At 37.4% G+C, this 24,085-nt stretch overlaps 1 protein-coding gene across 1 annotated transcript in view; it reads left to right on the forward strand.

Moving 5' to 3' along the window:
* stim2b (stromal interaction molecule 2b) overlaps window positions 1-24,085 on the forward strand; it is a 238,852-nt gene that overhangs the window by 212,720 nt on the left and 2,047 nt on the right. The window contains exons 9-11 of the mRNA XM_039751262.1: window positions 11,853-11,953; window positions 12,718-12,956; window positions 23,079-23,274. Of these exons, the coding sequence (XP_039607196.1) occupies window positions 11,853-11,953; window positions 12,718-12,956; window positions 23,079-23,274 (536 nt within the window). The remainder of the gene's footprint in view (window positions 1-11,852; window positions 11,954-12,717; window positions 12,957-23,078; window positions 23,275-24,085) is intronic.

Raw genomic sequence — 24,085 nt, forward strand, 5'->3', positions numbered from 1 at the left:
CTATATAAGGCCATCCATCGCTCCAGTCTCTACATTCCCTTCCTTGCTTCGCCACGGGATTCAGGTCTCCCTGCTGATAACTACAGCCTTTTTATTTAATCCACGGCTTCTCCGCTGTTTTATTGTTCATTTATTACGATTATAGTTATTGTGTAGGTATTTTAGACTTACTGTACATTGTTCAGATACCCATTTCCTTTATCATTCCAACCGTACCCGCATTAACATGTTTATCGAGGTGATCACCATCGATCAAACAACTGTCACTTACTGAGTGGTTTCCATGCCCGGAGATGGCACCTACCTTTTCCATTCTCTTTGATACATATTGCACAGCCATATCAGGCTCACTCTTGATTTTCGGAGGAACATTGTGTCTTATGTATTGAATGACTGGGACAGGTTCAAGGTGTGGATTGATGGTACAGGAGATAATTATACTACACAGGAGCACTATAAGAGTTAAATGCTTAAGCCCTTCACCTATGCATCTGCATGTGAGTTGATGGCTGCCGCTGAATTGTTCGGTTATCGCTTTCAAGTGTACCGAAATGACCAAATATTTTACACCTTTGGACAGCCGCCAATGCCTCTAAAACATCTTAGATTCACAGGTGATGATTTCAGTAGTGGACACTTTGATGTTTATGAATGTTTAAACTCTCAAAAGCTGGATGTGAAGTTATCGATGAAACTGGTTATATACTTACAACGCTTGACAGAATCTGAAAGTCACTTCAACACAAGTCCTACAAATACTGTCGTAATTGAAACAAACCACGAAACTCAAACCGATTATTACAGCAGCAATCCAAGCTGTGAGATTTGAGACAAGATTGCTTTTCACATGGCCAACTGTACATTGCATGCTTAAGAGTAAGCTCAGCACACAGCTTGGTCATATTACAACCGGAGGGCCGAACTCAAAATGTGGTATACAAAGAGATCCTTAACAAATAATTATTGGTATATTTTCCCTCAGTTTAAAAAGGTTTAATTTTCTTCTTAATAAAACTTTTAGGGCAGTACTTCGCCGCTGCGAAGCGTGGGTATTTTGCTAGTATTTATTAAATATGATCTTCTGTAAAACATGCAAAACACTAAAAGTACACAGTCAGAAGTGTGGAAAGTATAATGGTACAAATAATAATAATAATAATAATGAATAATATAAATAAAAATAATGCTAATACAGTATATACTGTCAAAATGTTTCATTTGAGTGGTATATCTTGAAGCGCGATGAAATACACAATCCAACATCACAGTCGGGACCATGGTTGCATAATTCCTTGTGCATTTCCTTTCCACACTGATCAGCTTTTGAACAGCATTCGGATTCATCAGAATCGCTTTCGATTTCACTGTCCGTTTCAGTTTCACTACCTGAAGACAGATTCACTTTATCGTTGCTCGTATCACTGTCAAGAATGTGCAACAACTGGGCTGCTGAAAAACATTTCTTATGAGACGCTGTTATGAAGACATGTCTGCACTGTTGCCTGGGTAACACTCAGGCCTGTCGCTTACACAAGATGCGCCTATATTGTTTCCTGAGTAACGCTTGGCACTAATGCTATTAGCACTTTTAAATCCCGAGTAATCCTTGGGTCTACTGCTTAGGTGAGGCCTGTCTATACAGTTGCCCGAGTGGCACTCGGGACTAACACTTTCAGCACTGTTCTTACAGTCTGAGTGACACTTTGGGTCTAACACTAAAGAGGTCAATCATATCCACTCCAAGTTGTTATGCCTAATAAGCAACTTGGATAAGCAACCTAATAAAAACTTCTCGAAAGAAAGAAGGCCTACCATCAGTCAATTAAAACAATTACTACATCTATCTACTATATAATAAAATACTAAAGTCTGTGTGTCAGTCTTCCTGAGCAATCTGATTGATCAGTTTGACTTTGGTGGCACACCGAAAGAAGAAGTCCAAGTGTAAGATGCACAAGGAGGAGTAAAGGTGTATGATGCATGCCGAGAGAGTCACCTACAAAGGTGGCAAGCATTAAATTGAACAGGAGCTGAGAAAGGTGACTCAGAAATAATAACAAATTCTGAGAAGCAGGATTTACGGGAACATGCTTGAGAGACAGAGCACCAGTTAAGGGAAGTTCACACACGAAAATACAGAGGAAAGGAGCTGAAAGAACACCTAGGGCAAGAAATGGGTAATGGACTAAATAAAAAAAATATTTGTTATCGTCGACAGGCGCAGCCTCAAAAGCAAGTGTATACTCAATTATTTTGGCCTTTTCTGCAAGTTGCTTTGAATGAAAACATCTGCTAAGAGATAAATATAAATGTAAAATGATGAGCCTTTGGCTTTAATTTTACTTTCTTTAGTAGTTTGAGTAATCCTGGGAGTGCTAAGATTTCCTGCATCTTCTGGTGTTACATTAGAGTATATGCTTTTAAAAAAAGGGGGTTCCCTCATGACCACCTCTACACCCAGAATAATGTCAAGAATTACAAAAATGGTCTGTTTATCAGGAATTCAAGAAATTTATTTCACTGCCAAGTTTTACATTGAGTGATAAATAACTAAATACTTTTTGCCCCAAAAGTTATTAGATGGAACAGACAAAAGGTGAGCATCATCAAAGCAGAGACCTCTTTTCAGTAGATAAGGATTTAACAAAATTGTTGACTATGAAGGGAGCCTGAGGGTTTTAAAAGACAAGCAGTTGAGTTCTCAAACATGTATCAGTTTATATAAGAAGTCCACTATATAAGGCATTGCAAAAACGAAAAGAAAAATGTGAATAAGTTTTAGTCACAAAAGAATTTTAGAAAGGTTATATTCACAGTAATTTCCTTATGTGGAAATATGCAGACTTTGAAGTAGCTTCTATTGGTGTGTTAATGAAACAGTAAGGTTATGCAAAGAGGAAGTAATATTAGTTGCATTATTTCCAAAATTTGTACATAGTATTCTCAATATTTTTAACATCCTACACATACTACCTCCATTCTTTTCACATTTAGATGCAAACAGCTCACCTAACCATTAAATTCATTGCAACAGACTAAGAGTTCAAGAAATCAATTGAAGGGTTATTGTTTATCACCAAGTAAAGCTGAATGTTATTTGTATAAATGTATAATCAAAATCCTGACATGTGAATTATATTACCTAAGTGGAATAAATATATTAGAAAGGATGTATAGCCTAAAATTAAGCTTTGGGGAATGGCCGAAAGAATAGTAGCAGTAGTAGATATGAAATTATTTACTGCGGTAAACTGGCCACAGTTTGACAGAGAGGAAACAAACCATTTAAGAACAGTAATACATATAACTGCAGACCAGAACATGTGAGTTTCTGAAGTCACAGTTTAATAACAGGTCACTGAATACTTAAACCAAAGTAGTCACGCTGCTTTCTGCTTCTTTAAAACTGAATTGAACTCTTCATAGATCTTTAGTTGATAAATGATGCTACGAATGCTTTAAAACAAATCTCTCCAAAACTTTAGGAAAGAAATGAAGTTTCAATATAGGCTCATTATTAGCAAATGTTAAAGTATCTAAATTAGTTTTTTTAAGCAATGGTAAAATATTGTTAAGTACCATTTTTAGAGACATGACATGAGTCTCGCAGTGGCCAAATGAGCAATCTTTGGATTCAGAAGGAACAAATTAGGCATCAAGGATATGTGAATGTGGTCTGATGACCGGTAATTTTTAGGGAGCTAAGTGCCTTATTAAGGTCAACAGTTTTTAATACAGGTAGATTATTCTTAAAAGTTGGAATGGATAAATATTTCAATCCATTTGATGATAGCCCCGAACCAATAACTACACATTGTTAAATGTTTATCTTGTTTGCAAAGTATCTCATTCATTTCTGACAATCAGCATCAAATGTTTGCCAGTGGTGAAAAAATGAGACTTGGCGTCATTTGCTTTCATAAGAGAGAAATAATGGATCATTTTGTAAAGACTGAAGTTGTTTTTACATCAACCAGTTATGCTTAATTTCTAAATTTTTCTAATTGTGAATATTTTTGTTTTATGTATTTCTGATTTAACAGCACTAGTGAACCAGGAAAGAGTTCGTAGAATTGTAATAATAACACCACTAGAATGTCTGATATTCAGAATCATAAAAGATTTTTTTTTATAAAACTTCAGGTATTTAAATCAGAGTTTCCTAAGATTTCAGTAAAAGAAATTGCTGTAACTTTCTTCCAAAACTGGAAAGAGCAAAACTTGAAGTTAAAAGACAACTTCTTGAAATTTAAAGATGATCTAAAAATCACTCATCGGTCTAAGGAACTGGAAAATAAGGATGTGCAGCTTTGGTCATCTTGGTTGTATCATTATTGAGAAGCCAACGATTCAACTAGCCTAGGAAATGTATTATTATTATTGTTCTCATTATTATTATTTTTAAGTTCAAAAATGTCTGTATTTTTAATTTTAATACTGTCTTATATGGAGAGATCCTTATTGGATAAAGACCATATATTTAGTGCTACTAATATTTTTCTGTAGTTGTATCCTAAAAATGTTTATAAAAAGAGACTCATTACAACAGTAGCTTTGCTTTCTGAATTGTTTATACAAAAACTCATGCTGCGTGAATGAAGCCAGCAGGGGAAATAGGAAAAATGAGTCAATGAGCAATGATGAGCTTTTCTTGATATCCCCAACTACACATCTAATGTATTCAAGTCGGGGAAGAGCAGTTACAGCAGAAGCTTGGAGGCAGTCCAGATTTATCAGTGGATGAAAGTGCCTGTCACTGAATGAGTAACATCCCTGATCTTTACTAAGCAGTGATCAAGCTGGTTGTACCAATCCACAGGGCAGGTAGAGGGGAGAAAATTCATGGATTGGCAACAAACAGTAAATCCAGCTACATTCATAGTATAACAGTCCTGCATGATTAAGTGAGATCAAAAACGTGTATGCTAAAAAAAAGCATCCATGTACTGTATTGCAGAAATTGAAAAAAAAGAAATAAAGGTAAAGAACAAAGATTCCATTGGACAAATAAAGAATATAGCAGCAGCCACTACATAGCTTAAGTCCCAAGAGGAAGTACCAACATTCATTATTTGATTAAACCAGTTAGGGGATGTGATAGAAAAAAAGGTACCCAACAGACAGCAAAACAAAACCCAACTGCCCCTCTGAGCCTACTTTCAAAGGTCTGAATCCTTGTCTACATTGTGGTGACTTTTCCATTTGCCCACTTCAAAGTACCACACAATTTCTCTCTCTCTTTCTGTATATCTCTATCTGTTTTCTTTTTACACACACTTTAGAGGACCATTCCTTGGTACAGAGAGCCTTGGCTCCAGTGAACCCTGGAGCATTCTGTATCTTTTTAAGGTCTAGGTCTTCCTGACAACCTCTGGAGTGCATAACTTCAAAGGACAATACAAAAGCACAATCTGGAATCCGTCTCTGTCAAAAGAATAGCATGTTTCCACTTCTGAGTTGTGTTTAATGTCCTCTACTAATTCACAGGTGTTCCAGCCTCCTTAACAAACTTCTGTGACTTTACTCCCTAGGAATATACACCTCTGACATTAATATATCGTGTAGTCAGCACTCTATTGTCCTGGGAGCCATTATAAGTTACATTAGAAAGTAACCAAATTTGAAGACCAAAGGTTTGGTCAATTTCAAACATAACACCAACAAGTTAGTTGAATTTAGCCAAAAAATCTTTTTAAATTTTAAGTAGTCACATTTCCTTAGCATGCAGCATTACCACCACTTATTTAATGAACATCTCTATTTTTGTCAAACTCAAAGTAGACTCTAATGTCAAATCAGCCATATATAAGTATACAGAGACGAAATGAGAATTCTGACAATATAAATATGTGTTAAATAATTTACAGTCATCTACAAGTATGTGTGTGAATTTGCGCTACAGTGAACTAATAATCCATCCACACTGTGTTTCTGCTTGTCACCCAACAGTGCTGGCATAGATTCTGGCTTATTTCTTGATGCTAAATTGTATTAAGCATTCTTTAGAATAAATGGGCCATACACCCAGTTTTTCATCTTACTGAAGGAGTTATTGAATGTTGTAATTTGAGATCTTTTAAGTTTTTTATGCTGGGAAATATGATTAAATTTCTTTAGAATATCAATGTAAATAAATATGATTGTTTCATTGTCTTCACTTAACATCATTAACCAAATTGTCCGTAACCTAGCAGGTCTTTGTGCTATAAACATTTAACATCAGCAGAACCAAGGAACTGGTTATTAGATTTTGCCTCCACCCCTGGTTACTATTCAGGGAGTGGATGCAGAGGTGGTCCACTCCAACAAGTACTTGGGGTCCGCGGCATTAACCGGTCTCATAACACAAAGGAACTTTACAAGAAAGGGCAGGTCAGACTCTTGTTCAATTGGAAAATTGTAATCTATAATGTAGGAAGTGACATCTTTCACTTCTTCTTTAACTCTGTGATGGCCAGTGCGATTTTTCTATACCATGGTGTGCTGGGCTAATAAAATCACTTCAAGAGAGGTCCACCAGATCAACACAGGCTTAGTTATAGGACACATTCCAGAAGTTCTATCTATCTACATTTTAGACTTTTATTTATTTATTCAGAGAATTTTTTTTTAAGTTGGAAATTCCCTTTTATGTTTATTTGTTATTTATTTTAATTAGTATGTATTGTTAATGTTATTTAAAATAATTGGTAAGGTTAAATATTCTTTGTATTTTTAATTACATAGATCAAGGGTGGGCAAAGTCGTTCCTGGAAGGCCGCAGTGGCTGCAGGCTTTTGTTCCAACCCAATTGCTTAATAAGAAGCACTTATTGCTCAAGTAACACTTCTGTTCCAGTTTCGTTGTCTCGCTCATTAAGATTTTGAACCCTTATTGCTTATTATTCTCAAACAGTTGTATTCTTGGTTTTTAATTGCTCCTTATTAGCAGTAGGATAAAAATGACAAAGAAAACCAGCATTTATCCATTTAGCTTGTTTCCATTTATGTCTATGTGTATTTATAGTGCACTATTTGGTTTAATTAAATACTTGGAAGGAAAAAGAAGAGAAATAAATGAATGACTGATAATTACTCATCCGTTTTAGCCTTCAAATCATTTGGATGATATCTTTAGAAAAGAAAAAAAAATAATCTAGGATATGAGAATGACCTGACATGGCAGTGTTGAAGCACTAACAAGCCATGAAACTAAATTATTGGCAAGGATTGTTTTCTAATTAAGCAACTGGGTTGGAACAAAAACCTGCCGCCACTGCGGCCCTCCAGGACTGACTTTGCCCACGCCTCACCTAGATTATTACTAAGCAAAATATTGATAATCATCATAAATCGTAAGCAAGTGAAAAACAATATACAACTACTGTATGTTTGAATTAACCTAAAAAATATACAATTGTAAAGACTGTGACATTTTTCAGTGGGAACCTTCACCCACCCACTGGTGTTTTCCATATCAGATTGCTGTGGGAAACACTGCCAACAGAATTTAATATTACAAGCAGGAATATACTCTATGTTAAATAGAAAGAAACAACTAACTAAAATAAAGCAAAAATAATGTAAATTATTCAGTTTAGTTTAATCCAAAAAGCAACTCAGGGGAACGTGTTAGGGTAATGCAAAACAAGCTCAGATGATGAATAAGCACATATTAACAACCCATGAAAGAGAATTTTTAAATGCTACAGTGGAGGCTAATGGTGAATTTAAAAGGGTTGCAGGCTTAGTTACATGATCAAGTAGCTAATCAGCAATGGCACACTGCAACTCCACTGAAACTAATATATCTAAAGCCTTGCCGACAATTTTTAATGCAGTAATAATAAGCCATCAGTCTCTTTGGACTCTGTCAGATGATTTAATAGATTTATTTAAATTAGATTTCAGATTTGATTATCATACACTTTAAATGGCTTCTTCATCATTCGTAGTGAATGGTGCTGCAAATACAATTGGGCTCATACCTGTAATATTTAATAAAAATTTGTGCATTATAATATACTTCAGTGCAGAAATTTGTTATGCTGATATATATCAATATTCAAACATGAAAACAACTGTTGACAATGACAAATTTAGGTGTGCCTTCCATTAATGATTTAGTGTGTTTGTTCAGTCTGAACATTACAGTGTATACCAAGGAATTACACCTTCTCTGCTGCCTTCAGAAATGCTTGAATCATAAAACAATTACTTTTTCCAATTTTATGTGTCTTCCATTTTTGTTGTAATGTTGTATGTGGCTCTACTTAACATTAGTTATCTCAAGTTTAGTTAATTACAGTACTGCAAGCTTTATTTTATAGTCGATTATTCATTCAGCATTGATTTTAATATGATTAAGTTTATATTCTTAACACACATTTTTTATACCACCTATTCTTAGGTTTAGGGTCACACGTGGGAGAATAAGCTTACCTGGCAGCACTGGGGAAAAGCTGAATTACCTGGAGGAAAATCCAATCAGGCATGGGTAGAATGTGCAGACGCCACATTGACAAAGACCACAATAAGACCTAAGCCAAGTGTCCTACCATAAGACAGCCTGATCACTTTGGCACTGTGCCTCACGCTCTTCTGAGGTTATATTTCACAGCTCAGTATATACTTTACTTAGCCCACATAGCTCATAAATGGGAAGTGTGCAATCAACATTCAGAAAACAATATAATAATACCTCTGAATTTTGTTAGAAAGATTTCATGTTTTGGAGGGGTGGTATAGTAGCATGAAGAATAAAATTGCTGTTTCATAGGTTCACAGAGCTACATTTGAGTCTTATATTGGTGATTGTTTGTCTGCAATTGACACATTCTTCCTATGTTCGTGCTTGACCGGCCCCATCCAATTTTATACAAAGAATACAGTTAGGTCCATAAATATTTGGCGAGACACAACTTTTTTCTAATTTTGGTTCTATACATTACCACAATGAATTTTAAATGAAACAACTCAGATGCAGTTGAAGTGCAGATTTTCAGCTTTAATTCAGTGGGGTGAACAAAAAGATTGCATAAAAATGTGAGGCAACTAAAGCATTTGTTTAACAAATTGACTCAAAGACTGTGTCATGGGCAGGTGTGGGCAAGTCCGTCATTATGTCATTATCAATTAAGCAGATAAAAGGCCTGGAGTTGATTTGAGGTGTGGTGCTTGCATGTGGAAGATTTTGCTGTGAACAGACAACATACGGTCAAAGCAGCTCTCCATGCAGGTGAAAGAAACCATCCTTAAGCTGCGAAAACAAAAAAAAAACATCTGAAAAATTGCTACAATATTGCGAGTGGCAAAATCTACAGTTTGGTACATCCCGAGAAAGAAAGCAAGCACTGGTGAACTCAGCAACCCAAAAAGTCCTGGATGTCCACGGAAGACAACAGTGGTGGATGATCGCAGAATCATTTCCATGGTGAAGAGAAACCCCTTCACAACAGCCAACCAAGTGAACAACACTCTCCAGGGGGTAGGCATATTGATATCCAAGTCTACCATAAAGAGAAGACTGTATGAAAGTAAATACAGAGAGTGCACTGCAAGGTGCAAGCCACTCATGAGCCTCAAGAATAGAAAGGCTAGATTGGACTTTGCTAAAGAACATCTAAAAAAGCCAGCACATTTCTGGAAAAACATTCTTTGGACAGATAAAACCAAGATCAACCTCTACCAGAATGATGACAAGAAAAAAGTATGGAGAAGGCGTGGAACAGCTCATTATCCAAAGCAGACTACATCATCTGTAAAACACGGTGGAGGCATGTGATGGCTTGGGCATGCATGGCTGCCAGTGGCACTGAGACACTAGTGTTTATTGATGATGTGACACAGGACAGAAGCAGCCGAATGAATTCTGAGGTGTTCAGAGACATACTGTCTGCTCAAATCCAGCTAAATGCAGTCAAATTGATTGGGCGGCGTTTCATGATACAGATGGACAATGACCCAAAACATACAGCCAAAGCAACCCAGGAGTTTATTAAAGCAGAGAAGTGGAAACTTCTTGAATGGCCAAGTCAGTCACCTGATCTTAACCCAATTGAGCATGCATTTGACTTGTTGAAGACTAAACTTCAGACAGAAAGGCCCACAAACAAACAGCAACTGAAAGCCGCTGCAGTAAAGGCCTGGCAGAGCATTAAAAAGGAGGAAACCCAGCATCTGGTGATGTCCATGAGTTCAAGACTTCAGGCTGTCATTGCCAGCAAAGGGTTTTCAACCAAGTATTAGAAATGAACATTTTATATCCAGTTATTTAATTTGTCCAATTTCTTTTGAGCTCCTGAAATAAAGGGATTGTGTTAAAAAAAATGCTTTAGTTGCCTCGCATTTTTATGCACTCTTTTTGTTCAACCTACTGAATTAAAGCTGAAAGTCTGCACTTCAACTGCATTTGAGTTGTTTCATTTAAAAGTTATTGTAGTAATGTACAGAACCAAAATTAGAAAAAAGTTGCCTCTGTCCAAATATTTATGGACCTAACTGTATTTAAGAAACTTTGAGTTAAATGATAACTTTGGTATTTTTTAAGTCAAAGTTATTGCCTGGCGTGTTTAGGCAAAGTATGAAATATCCAAATTATTTTAATATTATATATATTTATATCTATATATCCGAATTGTGTGTTTTACACCAGTCATCCAGAGTGCTAAGCTCTTCTGATCAGTTGTTTCTTGTTGTCCCTCGTACTAAGTGTAAAACTAAGGGGGACGGGGCTTTTGCAGCTGCTGCTCCTCACCTGTGGAAGTCTTTACCTCATCACATAAAGGAGTCGTCTACAATTGAACTGTTCAAAACAAGATTAAAGACTCATTTCTATTCACTTACATTCCGTGACCTTCAGTAATACTGATAGTTTCCTCATTGTGATTATGTAACATTCTATTTATTATTTATTTTATTTATGTCAATTTATTTTATTACTATTTATGTTATTCATGTTAATTGTATGTTTTTCTTTAATTCTATTATTGTAAAGCACTTTGGCCACAGCATTCATATGTTGTTTTAAATGTGCTATATAAATAAAGTTGACATTGAATTTCCCTAGGCATTGTATGTAATACCTAGGCATTATATAGAATGACAAATGCTATTTAGGCAAATTATTGTCTTTTGACAGTGCATAGAATGCCTAGGAAATGCATGACATGTTAATCGTTTCATACTTTGACATCCAATTTTCGGCATTCTATACAATGCCTGCATTTCATACATTGCCGGTAACATATATTCATTTGTCATATAAAATTGTGTTTTAAAAAAGATTTGTGTATACATTTTAAAAAATACCTTGTCTGTTCTTGCAGCTTACAATAGGGCTAATGGAGACATGGGTCCATAGCCAAATGAAAAAGGCTTATAAAGCCTTATTCTTTAAGATGTTAGCATTTTATGATAAACTTGTGTCCTTTGCTGTAGGGAGATGTCAGCTTTAAACAATAGAAAAAAAGAAAGGAAGGTTTTGAAAATGAATGAGAGTATTTCTGTGGGGGCACAAGCTGAACGGTGGCAACTATTCCATCATGTTTTAATTTCTGACCTGTTTTCAGAATCTGTAAAGCATGTATTTTTTTATATTTATATTTTGAAAATAAATGTTTATTTTGACATGTTCTATTGTCTGATTACAAATTTAAAGTGAACGTGTGCCCGTCTGAACAGTGGCATTATTTGTTTCTTCAGAAGAAGTTTTTTATTTTATTGGCAGTAACATGATATTAGAGTTCTTCTGGCTCATTTTAGCATTAAGTCCGTTCACATTGATAAGTATTTTCTGAGATTTCTGTATTTTGATTGATTAATACCACTTATTTTAACCACTTACATACTATTTTGCCCTTTTTTTCTGTGTAGGCAGAGAAAATCAAGAAAAAAAGAAGCTCTGTCTTTGGTACATTGCATGTTGCCCACAGTTCCTCTCTAGATGAGGTGGACCACAAAATACTCGAGGCAAAGTAAGTACCCCTGTCTTTATTATCCCTGTAACCAATCAATTTGTTTTAATAGGTGTGACCATCAGCTGAAATGTTGTGTACTGGTTATGGGTGTAAAGTATTGTTGATCCTTTTATTTGAACTAATTTTAGTGTTCTGAGGTGGCTTCCAGTTTTAAAATCAGGAAATCCTTGTTCACTCACTTGCTTAATTTGTACAACCCCAAAGTTTATGATTATACATTGCTTTTTTCCTTGTAACATTGTGGCCCTGCTCCTTATATTACCTTATTCTTCATAAACCTAAAGGGCAGGTGCCCTGGATTAAAGAAGATAACCTTTGGTGCCATTTCAGCATTTTCATGTGCAGCTTCCAAGCCTTCTCTCCTATGGTACATTCTTATAGTCCTATATTATTGTATTTGGCTTCTCAGATTAGCAGCAGTTGTAATAATAGTAATAATGTCACCTGTCATACAGCAAACCCTGCATAAGCCCAGTAAAATACAATGTAATGCAATTGTGATATATGTGTTTTAATCATTTTGACAGCCCCTTTGCATTGAGAAGGATTTTTTTAATTTCAGAAAAGCAGAAGTAGCATTGTGATGCTATTTAATTTGATATAATATATACAGTATATATAAATCTGACAGCCAGAAAAACTCCAGCAAAACAAAACTTTGCTGTATGAACCTCTCTGCTTTGCTTTGTGTGCACTAATATTGTACTAGTATCGTGTTTATAGCACAAAGACCCACTCAACCCTTACATTTTATTTTTTAGGAAGGCTCTCTCTGAGGTGACAGCCTGCCTGCGAGAGAGACTCCATCGTTGGCAGCAGATTGAAAAACTCTGCAGTTTTCATGTTGTGCTCAATCCTGGATTACCCAACCTCACTGCCACTCTTTATTCAGACCACAGCTGGGTGGTCATGCCACGAGTGTCTGTCCCTCCGTATCCCATCGCTGGTGGTGTTGATGACTTAGATGAAGACACCCCTCCAATCATTCCACAGTTTCCTAGTATGTTTTATGTCTCTTTTTCTATCATGTATGCAGACCATTTATGTTGTTCGCAAGTATTAATGTAAAACCATGAGCCAATGCATTAGTCTTATATTGTTTCATGATTATTATACAGTAGTTTCTATTGCAGCTACCTCCTTCTTCTTTTTCTTTTCCTTTTATTTTTTCTTCTTTTTTCTTTTCTTTTTCTTCTTCTTCTATTGGCACTAACTGTAGTAATCTGAGCTTACTCACCATTCAGTGAGAGAAGTGGAGGCTGTGGTTTGAACAGTTCTAGTCTAGTAACACCAAGGCACTGATCCAGCTGGGCACTATAGAGCCTGTTTCTGTTGCTACTTTTAAGAATGTTCTTTGAAAAAATAATGATTCACAGATATAGTTAAAGGGAAATTTTGTGTCGAGTAGCTTTGTAATCTCTCTACATCTGATTTAGTAATCACATCTATCCAAAAGTGATCTTAACATTACGACAATCTCTGGTTGAAAAGATGATTCACCTGAGCATGGAATTAATCTTTGGGCTTTAGCAATCCACTTCTGCAGAAACAGAGAATGAATGTCGTAAAAACAGGAAGATTTGACTTGAGAGAGAGACAACCACTCCTTTACATTTTCCATCAGACTTTTTTTTCGCAGTGTTGCAGAGCCCCTTGTAGATCCCATTCAAACAGATTTAGTTTTACGGATATTTATAACAAAATAATTGTACACCACAATCAAATGTGCAATCGGTTGCAACTCTCTGATTTTTCACGGTAGCTGGCACTGACTGTGGCATATTTTAAAGTGCTGCTTTATAAATGGCTACAGTTTTACACCATACCAAATAAGCCAGTTGAGTATTCATATGGTCCAGTGAATTAATGTGAAGGTGGTCAGTCCAGTCAGAACAGAATGTTTATTTTTTATTTTTTGTACGATCCATGGTTTTTACATAAGCAAGACATGCACTGTGTTAATTTCTTTCCAATGTTACAAATTCTATAGTAAATTAACCATAAGTTACTCGCACCATTCTGATTTAATTTTGGTAGTGAAAGAGGGTTGTGTGCCAAGAAAACATCCCCCAAACCATTACACCACCACCACCAGCCTGCACAGTGGTAACAAGGCATGATGGATCCATGTTCTCATTCTGTTTACGCCAAATTCTGACTCTACCATTTAAATGTCTCAACAGAAATCGAGACTCATCAGACCAGGCAATATTTTTCGAGTTTTGTCCAATTTTGGTGATCTTGTGCAAATTGTATCCTCTTTTTCCTATTTGTAGTGGAGATGAGTGGTACCCGGTGGGGTCTTCTGCTGTTGTAGCCCATCCGCCTCAAGGTTGTGCATGTCATGGCTTCACAAATGCTTTGCTGCATACCTCGGTTGTAACGAGTGGTTATTTCAGCCAAAGTTGCTCTTCTATCAGCTTGAATCAGTCGGCCCATTCTCCTCTGACCTCTAGCATCAACAAGGCATTTTCACCCACAGGACTGCCGCATACTGGATGTTTTTCCCTTTTCGCACCATTCTTTATAAACCCTAGAAATGGTTGTGCATGAAAATCCCAGTAACTGAGCAGATTGTGAAATACTCAGACTGGCCCGTCTGGCACCAACAACCATGCCACGCTCAAAATTGCTTAAATCACCTTTCTTTCCCATTCTGACATTCATTTTGGAGTTCAGGAGATTGTCTTGACCAGGACCACACCCCTAAATGCATTGAAGCAACTGCCATGTGATTGGTTGATTAGATAATTGCATTAATGAGAAATTGAACAGGTGTTCCTAATAATCCTTTAGGTGAGTGTATAATGTAGTGTATATCAGATACATTTTCCTATCTTGCTATTTAATTTACTTGTACTTCTTTTTTCCTTCACTTGCATGCTGCAATTGCTCTTCACTACAATATTCTGAGACCCATTTAATTCAGTTCAGAGTCACAGGTATCTAAAAGCTTATCTCAGCAGCATTTGTGGAATGCAAGAAGCAGTCCTGGACAGTGTACAAGCCTATCAGGAAGCTCTCTGATACACACAGCCGTACTCACAAAAACAGGACCGAATGGGACACATGGACAATGGTCAGGCTCCTCATAAACAATGACTTGGTTCAGAGTTTGAACCCAGGGTGCTGGATCTGTGAGGACACTAAGCACTCTTATAGTTCAAAGGAATTGTAATTTTTACAGAGCTATATAGATTGCATACTGAAATGTTAACATTTGATTGTTAGAATGTTAAATAAACAAGTTTGTGCTTGACCTCTCATATCTATTCTTTTTTAAGGAATGTTATCAGCTTTATTTTTTTTTATTTGTGATGTAACACTAACACAAAATTATTTACATAAGGGAGGGATAATGGAAAACAATTCAGTACAATAGTAATCAAATGCAGTCTCTTGTTTTACATTATCAGTTTTATCCAAAGCTACTGTACCTTTAGTGTTGGTCAGCTCTTGAATTAATGGCCTAAAATAAAAAGAATGTCGCTGGTTTTACCTAATCCAGAAGTATTTTACAAACAATTTAATTCAGTGATAGAGAGCAAGTTGATGTCTTCCAGATTAGATGATGATGATGCATGATTTTAAAAAATGCTGTTGAGTTTTATACAATAGCATGATGAGCCCACAATATCTCCAAATAGTGTTGTATTACACAAAATGAAGTACATCTGATCACAACGTGTATTAGTGTTCCTGCAAAGTGAATTGCAACATCCCTACAAGATCTGAACATCCTGAAAGTTAGCCTAAGTTAATTCTCCTCCCCAAGCTCCTTGACCAGACTGTCTATTTACCAGCTGAAATTATGTAAAACATCCTGGGCTCATATCATATCAGTACCATCTGGCAACTCGAGTTTCTGTCTGCGCTCATAAAATTTGGGCTCCCAGTCGGCTTTCTCATATAGTTAGGTTCTGTTATTTCTCAGGATGATTTCCTGGTACCAGTGAGTGGCTTAGATAATTTAATCAAACACCTTGCCAGCCCATCATAGCACTTCAGTTAGTGTTCCTGGGGAATGTCGTGTCAGGGCATCTGCTACGCACGCATCGTTTCATGAACTTCCTATTTATCCATACTGCTCTTTCTTGCATTTTCAGAGAGGAACATCTCTACAGTAAGATGAGGGAGTAACATGGCTGGGAGCATGACAAAAAGGCCATGGTGTCTGTTAGAAACTTGTTTTAAATAAGATGCTATCTACTTGGCAACCATAATTATATAACACGTCTCGAGTCATGGTCCACTCTGATCATCTCAAAAGTAACATTTTGTGTCATTCTGGGCTACTTTTTTTTTTTGTTGTCCAGCACAGAATAACTTGTTCTTAATGACTTGGTCAGAATTGTCTGGCAGCAGTGTTGTGTATGTAGCTGGCTGGATCAAACATAGGCATTGTGGAAGAACTATACAAAACAGAAAGGCATAAATTATACGACACGTGGCCATGCAAGAGAACAGAAAATGCAAAACAAGAAAAAAAGAAATAAATGGTTTTGGTTCGGGGGAAAACAGATCTTGCTTAAACTCCACGCACAGCAAAACAAGCTTAAAGTAAATCCATTGTAATTGTTACTGCCAAGCAACAGTTGATTATGTTGATTGAGGATTGGCAAAGAGTATGAATAGGTGTAAAGAATAACAGTAGGTTTTCCTTATAAAATGAAACAACTGTGATTAGGTTGGGTGGCAAAGAACGAAAGTACTTATAAAGAAAGGACAGTGTAGTCACATAATAAAACACACATAGAAAGCAACCAGCTGAAGAAAGTTTAATTTTTTTTTTCTTAAAGAGTGACTTCTGAATGGCTTCATGATTGTGCTAACTCAAAAGGATGTTTTTTAAAGTTTCAGTTTTTAGCACATGTTTAGTATCAGGTAGGACCACAGGTTGTGGCATTAGTAAACCAGGCTCTTTTAAGTTCCATGCTGACACACTATCAGACTCTGCTTTGTTTGTTTGAGTTTCAGGTTTACAGGTTTACATGTATTTCTCCCTAGGTGGAAATCATTAATAGTGGAGAACTTTTCTGATACTGCAGTCACAGCCTCTTCAAACTTGAGGAGTGTTCCATGGTGGAACCGCTACCCTTTCTCACTGAAGTCTTTACCGTGTGACTCGATCGCACTGTAATAAAGAACAAAAATCACAAAAACCAGGAAAGACAGAGGAGATACAACTGACTCCAATTTTATAAGGTTAAGAGGATATGCACTGTTATTGCCGCAGCCAAGCAATGGTAGATACAGTTGTTCAAAAGATGTTGAGCAAAGAGTGTTTTCTTTTTAATACGATTATGAGACATTTATAGTTTAAAAAAAAACAACAAATTTTTGTAATTTGCTATTCCTTTGTGTCAATGTAAGTCTTAAGTTTTTGGAGACTGTTTCACAGGGCAGGTTACAGTGTGCCATTTCATTTTTTCACAATCGTTTTTCATCTTTGGTAAACAAAATTCATTCAGAACAGAACTGACAATGAGAATCCTAACTATATTCTGTTGCTGAAGTATTTTGCCAGGCTCTTATTACTTTCTCAGTTAATATCATAAAAATGTTTTTCTGGGGAAAGTACAAATAGGTCACACCAGGTTCAGAATTAAGTTGCCTTAGCCTATAGTTGAGTATTTAAAGTATTTTGAACCAAATGCCAGGACCATATTACCCCCTCAGCTGGCCTTTCTACACAAATTTCCCATCTTATACTGAGAGTCTCAACCCCCCTATGTCAGAATTCTGTTGCTGAATTTGCATTACCACTCCAAAATACGTTATATAGGATAATCACACCATACAGAGTCGTTAGGCACTTGAGATCTTCTGATCCTGGCTACCTTAGTGTTCCAGTGCCCAGTTATGAAACTTCAGCTTTGTCAATCCTACTGTCTTTAAAGTTTTTTTTTTTTTCTTGTGAAATTCAAGCTCTGTATATTCAGATCCAATCTAATAACCTTTCTGTTCTCGTCTGCTTTATAATTGCTTTTCATTCAATTTCATAAATTCCATTGCTAGCACTGAAAACTGTGCTCCAGTTTACTTTATAATGAAACTAATGATCCTGGATTTAAATAAGTGGGTTCAGAAAATGGAAGGATTAATGGATATTGAGGTAAATACTGAATAAAAAATGTAGTGCTCATGGCATTCACTTCAGTTAGATTTGCGGTTTTACGATGCTAAAGAAGAGATCTTCTATCAGTGTTCTACGTTAGTCTGAATGCCTTGATGGAGCAATTTAAAATACACTACCTAGGCAGGAAAAACTAATTGGATAATAGAATATAATAATCGTTTTAAGTCTCAGGGCATTTCTGAAATTAAAAGCCATATGCTTTTTTTCTTTTCACTACCTCCACTGCTTTGGACAATATTAGCAGCTTTCAGTAATGGCCTTTATTCCTTTAGTGAGCTCAGTGAATGTCATTGCAACATGCATGCAAAAGGAATGAGGTGATTCACAATTAGCTTGGGTCACTTGTTCATCTGAATTGTGATTCCCCATTAAGGGTTTATAGTATGCCTCATTAACCATCTTCTGACAAAATATCTTTAAAACATGCAACCTTGAATGTCCCTCACATGTCCTTGAAAATGCGATGAAGGTATAATGAAGTATAAATCAGTCTTCTCTTATGTAACATCCCCAGCGGTTTTTCATTAGAAATAGTTGTCTGTTTGTATTTATAGCCATAGTTAAATGTGTATACAGTCCCATACGCTCTCAGTTAATTTGTAGTTTTACTGCGGAAGTAAACAAAGAATCATTTTAGTGCCTGGTCCTAAATCCTGCTTAACATAACTTTTAACTTTTAAGTATTTCAATTAAAATTACTGATGGCATGGTTAGTTTTTTTCTGTTCTTCTCCTGTGCTTACTGCCACTGAGAAAATATATTTATTTTACCTTTCATAATATTTCACGTAGTATTTTATTCATGGCAGCCTTAATTGAATTCAGAGTATAATTTACAAATAGCTGAGAGACGCACCTCTTTGCAAATCACATTTAATTTCAGTCTCAGCAGAAGTATTGTTGAGTATTCAAAACAACTTAAACATACCAAAAATATCTTTCTAATCCTTCTGGAACAAGTTGACAGTCCTCATGATTTGCCACATTAACAGCAACCAAACAAAGTCCTTTTCAGTACCACTCTCCTGGTTCATGGCAGGTAAGGTCTACCTGTCCTCCACAACATTTTAAAAGTACTTTTTCCATTAGATAAATGGACAGTTAGTAAGACTTATTAACACTGACCTGAGAACTGAGAATTGAAGAAAGTCCAGTGCAGTATCAGTTGTATTGGTTCCTCCTGCATCAAAGTGTTTTCATTTCATGAGGAAGTGCATGTTCTCGCACAAGGTTTGGGTTAGGGAATGGGTGCCATTGGGAGTTTCTTTGTTTTTTGTTACTCCTGGTTCCTTTGTTCTGTTTTCTTCCAGCTTAGTATTTCTTGAATTTTACATTTTGTTATACTGAATCAAACCTTTTGCCAGAAAAGTTCAACCTTTCAGCTCTCTAATAAAAGAGTAATCAATAAAAAAATAGATAAGAGCTCTTTTTAGTGTGGTCCTGGAACTTCAGGGTCAATTCCAGTCTCACTTGAAGCATTTGTGGGCCACAACTAACCATGTAAAACTCCTATCCAGACCTCCCTATTGACTGTCCCCAGTAATATCTCTTGTCAGTTTTTTGGACACTTAATAATAATAAAAGGACTTGATAATCCTGCAGAGGCCTTAATGCAGACAACCACCTCCTGTTGCCCCCAGTAATGTTACTGGGGAATGTATGGTCCCTTCAGTTATTGCATACCACCTGGAATAGCAATTTCCATGTTATGCTGTATGTGTACATATTATGGACAATGGGGGCTCCAGCTCCAGCTCCTTAAACCCAACACAACAGACACACACACAAGTTAAGATCTCAAAGAGTCTTTTTATTCTGTGGAAAATGCTTTACAACAGTCTTTCCTGCCACCTTAGACACAAGTACATGAATAGCACAGCACATAGTTATTCTTCTTTCTCTCTCACTCTCTCTCTCTCTGTCTTTGCCTCCTCCTCTGCTCTTCCCAGTTAGCTTAATCTACCTTGCACACAACTCTGGCTCATCTTTTTGAGGCCAGCAACTTCTTTTATGCTGGCAAACTTGGAAGTGCTTCTGCTCTTCCACCCACATGGTCTGTATGCACTTCTGGGGAAGGTGGAAACCCCATGCCATGTGGCTCCCCAGTCCTTGCAGCGCCCCCTGGTGGCAGCTGCAGTACCCAACACCACTGAGGTAAAGAACTCCACTTCCCATGATGCCCTTTGGGAATCCATGGCACCACTGCCACCCAAGGAGTTGCCATCTTGTGTTCTGGGGGAGGCCATGCCCTAAAGAAGCTGCCTTCCCCCATCCTTCCATCTCTTGGGTGTCCCAGCCAGGTTAGGCTGCCAGCTTTCCTTTACAATATATATACAGCATACATACACCAACTAGCCACAACATTAAAGCCACCTGCCAAATATTGTGCTTGTCCCCTCGTGCCTAGCTAATATCAAGAAATGGAATCCACAAGACCTCTGAAGGTGTTCTATGGTATCTGACACAAAGACATTAGATGCAGATCCTTTAAGTCCTGTAAGTTGCAAGGTGGGGCCTCCATGACTCGGATTTGTTTTACCAACACATCCCACAGTTGCTGGATCAGTCAACACCATGAACTGTTTGTCTTGTTCCTCAAACCATTCATAAACATGTTTCACAGTGTGACAGGGCACATTATCCTGCTGAAAGAGACCACTGTCATCAGGGAATTTCACTGCCATGAAGTGGAATTCATGGTCTGCAACAATGTTTAGGTAAGTAATACATGTTGTGATATTGGCGCTTGGTTGGCGCTGACCCGACACAGACTGACAACGGAGGCACGTGTAAACACAAACAAAAAGAACTTTTAATTTCTTTCTTTAGCCATGGGACATGTCTTCCTCGTGTCCCACCAGCCCTAACACAGTCCCAAAATACACACAAAGAAAAATTACCCCAAATCGCACTCTTTGTCTTCAACTCCTCCCAGGGCAGCTTCATCCACTTCCTCCCGACTCTGGCACCCTAAGTACTGGCGGCAGGCTCCTCTTATAGCCCACCCGGAAGTACTGCAGGTGCTCGTTGACCTACTTCTGGCTGCACTTCCGGGTGTGGCTGCGCTCCCGCCCAGACGGGCTGGTTAAGCCATGTAGCTCTATGCAGCTCCCCATGGCGTAGGCCACAGAGCTCCGGTGTTCCACAAAAAGGGCCCAACACAACCCAAGGGGGGCTGCCAACAAAGGTTTCAAGGGACGTAGCATGGCTCCCATGGCTGCTCCCCTGGATCTAGTGACAAAGGGGCGTCCCAGTCGTCCGCCAAAATGTCAAAGTAAAATCCACTTGAATGCCTGGACACAAGGTTTCCCTTGCTGCCACCTCTTTTGCCAGGTAAGCAACACAAATGTACCTGGCCATCCACATGATTTATAAGAAAATGTGATTGTCAGATCAGGTCACCTTCTTCCATTGCTCCATGGTCCAGTTCTGATGCTCACATGCCCATTGTAGGGGCTTTTGATGGCAATGCAATGCATTGTGTGTTCTGACACCTTTCCCTCATTACCAGCATTAAGTTTTTCCACAGTTTCTGCTACAGTATCTCTGTTGTGGGATCAGACCAGATTCCCATGCACATCAGTGAGCCTTGGGCACCCATGAACATGTTGCTAGTTCACTGGTTTCCTTGGACTTACATATGTAAAGATTTCTCTAAAAAACATAATGTTAATTTTTTTAGATGTTAGATTTTGTTGCCATATTTATTAACACCATTAACATAAAGTCATCTTTAGAAGTGTTAACTCTCTTTATAATATAATACTCCCTTGTGCAAGCTTTGTTAGCTTTTCTTTAGAAGTCATTAACACTTTGTAATATTTTTTTTTAAGTAAATATCCCATGTGGTATACTTCCGATAGGTGTACCAAGTGCGCTTCTTTTTGCGTAAAACTGTAAAATAACATAATGGTATTAATGAATTAAAATTAGCTTATTTTACTTAGTGAATGTGCACAGGGTACTCCTAATCTTTTTATTACATTTTTCTTGTTCAGTGTGTTTTACATAAAAGATGGTTTTAACTTGTCACTCTTTCTCTTCATATTATAATAATTAGGTTTTAATTTATGTTTCTGCTTGTTCTTTTATTAGCTCTTTTGCTAAATAATTCATAGTAGATCATTTCTAGGCTGTCATATTATAGTATATACTAACACTGTAGTTACACTTAATACATGAAATGTTATCTGATAAAAACATTTATTAAACTAGAGATGTCACGAGCAGTCATTCTGCATTATGTGTTGGAGAATTAACTGTTCATACTTACACCCAAATTCATCCATCCATCCATTTTCCAACCCGCTGAATCTGAACACAGGGTCACGGGGGTCTGCTGGAGCCAATCCCAGCCAACACAGGGCACAAGGCAGGAACCAATCCCGGGCAGGGTGCCAACCCACTGCAGGACACACACAAACACCAAGCACACACTAGGGCCAATTTAGAATCGCCAATCCACCTAGCCTGCATGTCTTTGGACTGTGAGAGGAAACCGGAGTGCCCGGAGGAAACCCACGCAGACACGAGGAGAACATGCTAATTCCACGCAGGGAGGACCCGGGAAGCGAACCCGGGTCTTCTAACTGCGGGGCAGCAGCGCTACCACTGTGCCACCATGCCACCCTACACCCAAATTTTCAAAGCATTTTTTCATTACAAGGATGTGAGGAAACCAGAGCCAACAAGGTGTGAGAGGGACTCCAGGATAATGAGCCATCCCATTACATGTCACACTCAGATCTCAAAAGCCATGCATGTTAGGCCACCTGATGACTACTGACCAAGTGTGTCTTTTTGCCCGAGTGTGCCTTGTGATGGACTTGCTTTCTTTCCATTAGTGGACTCCACCTTGTTCTGCTGGGACTGACTCCAAGTCCTTTTTGAATTCCTAAAAATAAGATAATTTTGGTAAATTTGTAAGAAGTATTGCGTAATTCTCAATACATGGTCATAATTTCTTCCCTGTCTTCTTTTCAAGTGCCCCTAATGAAACCTGGCCAACTGGTAAGGAGCAGTAGTCAGTGCCGCTCCCGACGCAGCATAATGAGCTCAGCTACCCAGCCTTCTATGCTGTCCCCAGATCCTGACCTCCTGTCCATGGCCAGTTGTCCTCCACCAACGTATCGTACAGAAGAAGAGGAAGAATTAATCTACTTTAGTGCTGAGAAGAAATGGTATGGCTTGCAAGTTTTTATTTTTTCTTTGAACCATGCAGCTTTATTGAAGTTTATACTGCATCTGTCGACAGTAAAGTTTTAGTAATAGTACATGATAGCATGTCACTTTATGACCACTGGGGCTGGTCCATTTGAAACAGAGGTCTGTTGTCCATATAAAACAGAATAATATTTACACTTCTTATGAAGCTTTGGCTTAAGTACTGCTTTTTAAATGCTTTATAATATAATTTTGATCTAAAATAAGTAATTTTTGTCTTATGTTATTCATTTAAAATTATACTGTTAAACACATTTCATGTTGCATTCTGTACTCCTGCATCATTTGATTCTGAAGAAGAAAATTTAAAGAAACTTCCCACTATGCTGATATAAGGTATGTAAGAAATAGATAAAATTCAAAGTCTGGGAATTAGCAATTAAACATGACTAGCTTTAATTAATAAAATGGTATTGGACTATATATACCCTGTATTTCATATGGACATGCCCCGTGCCTCAAACATAAAAGAAATTATTTTTATAACTTTAGACCAAATAAATGACTCTCACCAGGAATCCTGTGATTGTTGTCTAAAAGTGCAACATGCCTGCCTTCTTCTTTTTTGACGCCCCTGTTTAATTGTTTGCTGACCATGCTAAAGTAATTATCTTATTCTCTTTCAACTCTAGTCTCATTGCATGTTGTTGGAGGTTCACATCTGCATCTCTAGAACATTTTGCCGTTTAAAGTTTTGAGTGCCTTATTATTGTCTGATCCTGAACTACTTGCCTTTCTTTCACCAAGCTAAATCCATATTTTTTTTCT

The sequence above is a fragment of the Polypterus senegalus genome, chromosome 4 (genome assembly GCF_016835505.1).
Source record: "Polypterus senegalus isolate Bchr_013 chromosome 4, ASM1683550v1, whole genome shotgun sequence".
Classification (NCBI taxonomy): Eukaryota; Metazoa; Chordata; class Cladistia; order Polypteriformes; family Polypteridae; genus Polypterus; species Polypterus senegalus.